Source organism: Sorghum bicolor, chromosome 1 (genome assembly GCF_000003195.3).
Source record: "Sorghum bicolor cultivar BTx623 chromosome 1, Sorghum_bicolor_NCBIv3, whole genome shotgun sequence".
Lineage (NCBI taxonomy): Eukaryota > Viridiplantae > Streptophyta > Magnoliopsida > Poales > Poaceae > Sorghum > Sorghum bicolor.
Window position 1 is genome coordinate 61,141,434 of NC_012870.2, and position 5,358 is coordinate 61,146,791.

Below are 5,358 nucleotides of genomic sequence, written 5' to 3' on the forward strand. Positions count from 1 at the left end.
TCACGATCGTAGCAATAAGTCGTGTCGTTTAGTGCGCTCTTTCTAAGCTTTTCTTTTGATTGATGCTTGTTCTTAGTCATGATTGTTTGTTTGTCTGTTTGTGTTGCTTGGTTGCTACGAGTAGAAGAAGCGTGGTTCGTCAGCATTGAAGATCAGGCGCTGAGGACCGATAATCGAAGCAGAAGTTGGAGATCAGAAGAAAGAAGCCAAAGAATTCTGAGCAGATAAACACTGGGAATTAAGGCAAGTGCAGACACCCTTTGATCATATTGTACCTATAAACTTTAAATACATTTACTTTCCATTGCATGTGTCTTAATACTGCAAACCCTAAGGACATGACTAGTCTTCTACTATATTTTTTGTATACCTGGGTTTATATATGGGTAGTATAGTGAACAGTAGATATGCTTAGTTGCTCTACTCATCTAATCTATATAATAATAATAATAATGATCTTGCTTAATGAATTCTTCAATGATGATAAATGATTAAATGGTGAACAATGGTCACTTCGGTGATGGAGATGTTGCGGTGCTTGCGAGCATCGTGGTTTGGTTGAGGATAGGGGGAGCGGGTACTGTTGGTGGTCCGGTTTGCCGGGCGTACCCGTCTCTGCTCTCCGTAAGGACTTAGTCAGGGAGCGGCCCCCTGGGACTTACAGTGCAGCTCCAAGCTATATGGCTTTGGCTTGACTAATTATCAGGACCTCCGCTGGTAGGGTGTTACTTTCCGGGTAGGCGTAAGGAATGTAGCTTGGGTATTCATATTAAGAGGTCGGTCAGTTCGGGGTCCCATTGCTATGGGCACGGCTGCCGCGCGCCCCGGCAAAAACTTACGAGTGGCATCCTATTAGTTGGACCCTGTGAAAGGTCTCGTAGTGAAACCCTGCCTGCTCACCTTGGTAGTGTTTTGGGGAGTCGCGACCCCGGGCGAATGGGAATCACGACTTGGAGTGAACGTGCACACCTCTGCAGAGTGTAAAACTGATATATCAGCCGTGCTCACGGTCACGAGCGGCCCAGACCCTCACTTGATGAGCAAATTGGAATCACATGGAACTTGGAGGCGGAACTTGGTTGAGGTTGCTACCTCGTGCTTTGGCGGAATGGCTATTCCGTGTTGGCAGGATGGCTATCCTGTGTTCTTAATTGGGATTGCTATCTCTTGACCTTAAAGGGGTTGCTACCCCGAGTTACTATCCGAGGTTGCTACCTCGGTGATCTTAATAATAATAGTAATTATAATGATGACTAATAATATTGCTAATTAACCTTCATCTAAATAAGGGTTGGGATGCTCTACTCACAAATAGTAATAGGTTGTTTAATAATAAAGTTGTAATAAAAGTTTACCAACTAAAAAGCTCACCTGCAGTCAAACAGTGTCAACTTTTCCTTTGATTAAGCCTTGCATGTCATTATACTTTCCGCCTGTACTTGTTGAGTTCGACATGAACTCACCCTTGCTATTTCCTCCACACCCCAGTGTGTAGTAAAGTGTTGCTCAGAAGAAGGACATAGATGCTATGGAGTTTTCTAGAAGCTTATCAGAAGTGCTTGGCGTACGGAGCCCCCAGTCAACCGTCCCTGAGAAGATTGGAGCCTAAGAAGTTTAGCTACTGTTTCCGCGTACTCTGATGATTGTAAGTGTTAATATAAATATGTTTTCCGCTATATATAACATTGTTTTTGATATTTCTATTCTTTGTTGTATGTGTGGACTTCCTGGGCACACATATGACGACTCTGGTCTTATTTTAAAAGCCAGGGTGTGACAGATTACCACTTGCCCGCTCGAAGAATAAAGTAGAGATTGGAACGGCCCTTCCTCCGCTCCCCGTGCACGAAACCCACCGGCGACCACCCACGTGCACGGGATCCGCCCGCCCCTAACCTCGTTGGCCCCCAACACCTCCTCCCACCGCTAGCTCGCCCCCACAACCTGTCCCCCAGCTCGCCCTCCCCCATTGCCGCTGCAACAGAGTATGAAGCAGGTGAAACACCATGAATATGTTATTGCAACAACACCAAAAAAACTGCTACAACAATAGGTTGAAGTAGTTGAAACACCATGATCATTTGTATTGCAACAAAACAAAAAGGAACAACAGCTGCAACATTGGGATAAAGATGTTGAAACACCTTGAACATCATGCTGAAACACCATGAACATATTGTTACAACAACACCGAACAACTGCTACAACAATTACTGCAAACATCCAGATTGAATCAACTGAAAACATGTTGCAATCTAAAAAGCAGTACTACTACAACATTAAGTGAAACACTACTGCAACATTCAGAGGAAACCACTGCAACACGGCGAAATTTGAACTCCAAGAGCTCGTCGGAATCCTAGTCACCGCCAATATCCCTTAGATCCAGATGGGAGTGGAGGACGAGTAGGACGAAGTAGAAGGGCCAAATCTAGAGGAGAATGAGGAGGGAGAGCTCAGATCTAGATTCAAAGGAGGAAGAGGAAGCCTTAGATTCAGATCCCTTCGCAACCTACCTCATTGGAGCAGCTACTGTCGTTCTCATCTCCCGTGGTGTGCATGGAGCCAGATCGCAGGGACAGTGGGGTGCGTGGAGGGCACGGTGACGCGAGGGAAGAAGGAGGAGGGAGCATCGGTGGTGCAGGGGTGTGCTGCGAGTCCGTGGACGTGTGGCCACGATGCCCCTCAGTCTCGACGACGGCGCGGCCAACGAGTAGGAGGGCGACACAAGAAGAAAATGAATGCAGCAAGGGATGCAAGCAGAGCGAGTGAAGGGAGCGCTCGGCGGATGGAGTGATGCAGATGGCAACGAGCGGAGAAAGCAAAGCGTTGCGTGCACGTGTGTGCTCGGTCGAGTCTCTGGTCCGTCCGACACGGACGGGCGCCCTAGTACTATCATTACCGATGGCTGGCACAGGAACAACACGACCGCCAACATCGGAGTTGTGCGTGTCTCGCTCGCCTGGCCCATAAGCCACTTCGACTACAACACGGAGTGACTTTTCATTAGGGAAAGATCCGAACAAAAAACCACGAGATAAAAAATTAGGCTGAAATTTTACCTCTTTAGTATTAAGAAAAAATAATATTAGAGATAGATATAGAAGATACAGATATGTTTTAAGATTGGTTGGCTCGTTGAAATATGAGTTGAGCAATTATTTTCGAACTGAAGGAGCAACTAGTACATCTGTTTTGACGCGTGCGAGAATCCACAGACGATGACGACTCTACTATATCCTGAGGCTCTCGATGAACCGTGTCCCGTGCTCCAGCGCGTTGAAGTTTCCCTTGATGTACTCCTCAATCTCGATGGATCTGTACCGCGCGTGGGCGCCGCCCTCCTCGAGGAGGAGCCCCGGCAGCGGCGCCACCAGGCCGCCGACGGACGCCTCCTGGAATATCACGACGGTGGTCCGGCCCCTCTCGGCGTCCGGGAGCACCCTGTGCTCGACGCTGGCGTAGGCGCCGTTGGTGAGCACGTCCAGGATGTCGGCGACGTTGACGACGAAGGCGCCCGGCAGCGGGCGCACGGGGAACCACCTGCCGTCCTTGCGGATCTGCAGGCCCGGCGTGTCGTCGACGTGCAGCAGCAGCGTCAGTCCCAGCCCGTCCGTGTGCGGCGTGATGCCCATCACCTTCTCCCGGTGGCGGCACGGCGGGTAGGAGTGGATCGCCATGCTCTGCCGCTTCCCCGTGAAGGCGTCCAGGAGCGCCTCCTGCTCCACCCCGAGGTCGGCCGCCATGAAACCCAGGAGCTTCATTGCCAGGTCGATCATCTCCACAGAGTAAACCTCAAGCGCGTCCCTGATAACAGATCGATTCCATGTATGGGAGACAAGTCAGATGACTGAATTGTAGATGAAACTGTGTGTTCGACACTGTTTCGATCGGCCCAGCAGGCATGGGAAGATCATGATCATCATCGGCAGATGAACGTGAAAGACAGACCTGAACGTGGGTGGATTTGTAGGCCACATTTCCATGTTCCTGTCGTGGACTGGCTGCGTGACGAGGATCATGCTCTCCGCCCAGTCCAGCTTACCACTGGACGCTCTGCTGTAGTGGTGCCCGAATCCTTCGAAGCCGTTTCCTCGGACGGCCACTTTGGCCTTGCTTTCCAGCGGCAAGCTGAAGAACTGCACGGTACTGTCTTTCATTCGCTGTACCACTTCTTCGTCAACTCCATGGTTTGTCAGCTACTCCACCATACACACACACAAAAAAAAAAGCATCTGAAAATTAAGGAACTCCTACGGAGTACGTTACGTATGATATGAGAAGATATGATGCGGTGGTTAGAGTTAATTAGACATGCATGCAGACGGAAGAAATGTGAAGAAATAATGGCCCGGACCTGAAAGAAACCCCAGTTTCTGCAGGCATCGCCAAGCTTGGCGATCTCCGACGCCGACAGCTCCGGGTCGAGGAGCCTGGCCATGTCGACGACCGGCAGCTCGTAGCGCTCGTCCTCACCGACGACGACGCCGTCGAGGACCTCCTCGGTTCGGACGTACTTCTCCGGGATCTGCTCGGGGTTGGCGAACGCCGAAGCCGCAGCGTCCGTGATCTCATTCCTGTTGACAATACTGTCGTAGTTACGAGCCTCCGCCATTGCTGTGCCGCTCTGCGTCTGCTCTGCTGCACCTACTCCGACTCCGATCGCATTCGGGTACGCAGGCGATGATTGATGTGCTGATTTATAAACTGTTTCTTGTGCATTCGCTGTTGCGGTTGTTGCAGGGTTCAGTCGGCCTACCTAACACACCACTCACGCCATGAACGTACTCCAGCTGGGGCCCGGCCTAAGCATTTTGGAGAATAAAGCTCGATATGATCCAAGCTAGGCGTAGTTGACTGGCCGCATCATAACTGTTAACCCAGCGACAGAGCTCTCCTATCCAGGGAGAAAGTTAAGGCCTGGTTTAGTTGGTAAATTTTTTAGTTTTAGATACTGTAGTATTTTTTATTTGTATTTGATAATTGTTGGTTAACTATGGACTAGCTAGCCTTAAAAGATTTTGTTTCGTAAATTATAAATAAACTGTATAATTAATTATTATTTTTATTTATATTTAATACTTCAAACATGTGTCGCAAATTAATGTGACGAAGAATCCTGAAAATTTTTAGAAGCTAAACAAGGCCTAATAAGTTGTGCGCGCCCCTCACCTCCAAATTCGTAGCAGGCAGCGAGTGTTGCTGAGCTCACAATCGCCGGCCTACCTAACCTAAGACACGGTGACACACCATGGAAGGCGATTGGACTTTTGGTTGGTGGAACAGCTGCCGGAGCGCCATGAGTCCATGACGGACGGACACCGCAACGCGCGTGTCCACCGAAGAAAGCTCAGCTGA

The 5,358-nt window shown here is 49.5% G+C and overlaps 1 protein-coding gene across 1 annotated transcript; it reads right to left on the minus strand.

The window, feature by feature from the left end:
* Nucleotides 3,046-4,749, minus strand: LOC8063196 (S-norcoclaurine synthase 1). The gene is made up of 3 exons (XM_002467598.2): nucleotides 4,358-4,749; nucleotides 3,952-4,199; nucleotides 3,046-3,807 (listed from the first exon to the last, which is right to left on the minus strand). The coding sequence occupies exons 1-3, from the start codon at nucleotides 4,613-4,615 to the stop codon at nucleotides 3,234-3,236; spliced, it is 1,080 nt and encodes a 359-aa protein (XP_002467643.2). The 5' UTR covers nucleotides 4,616-4,749; the 3' UTR covers nucleotides 3,046-3,233.

What these genes read in the sequence shown, in the direction of transcription:
- LOC8063196 (XM_002467598.2), bottom strand. Translation starts at nt 4,615, where the DNA reads ATGGCGGAGGCTCGTAACTACGACAGTATTGTCAACAGGAATGAGATC. An exon ending in GAAACTGGGGTTTCTTTCAG is followed by an intron (nt 4,200 to 4,357) that starts GTCCGGGCCATT and finishes ATGGTGGAGTAG; the next exon opens with CTGACAAACCATGGAGTTGA. An exon ending in ACAAATCCACCCACGTTCAG is followed by an intron (nt 3,808 to 3,951) that starts GTCTGTCTTTCA and finishes ATCTGTTATCAG; the next exon opens with GGACGCGCTTGAGGTTTACT.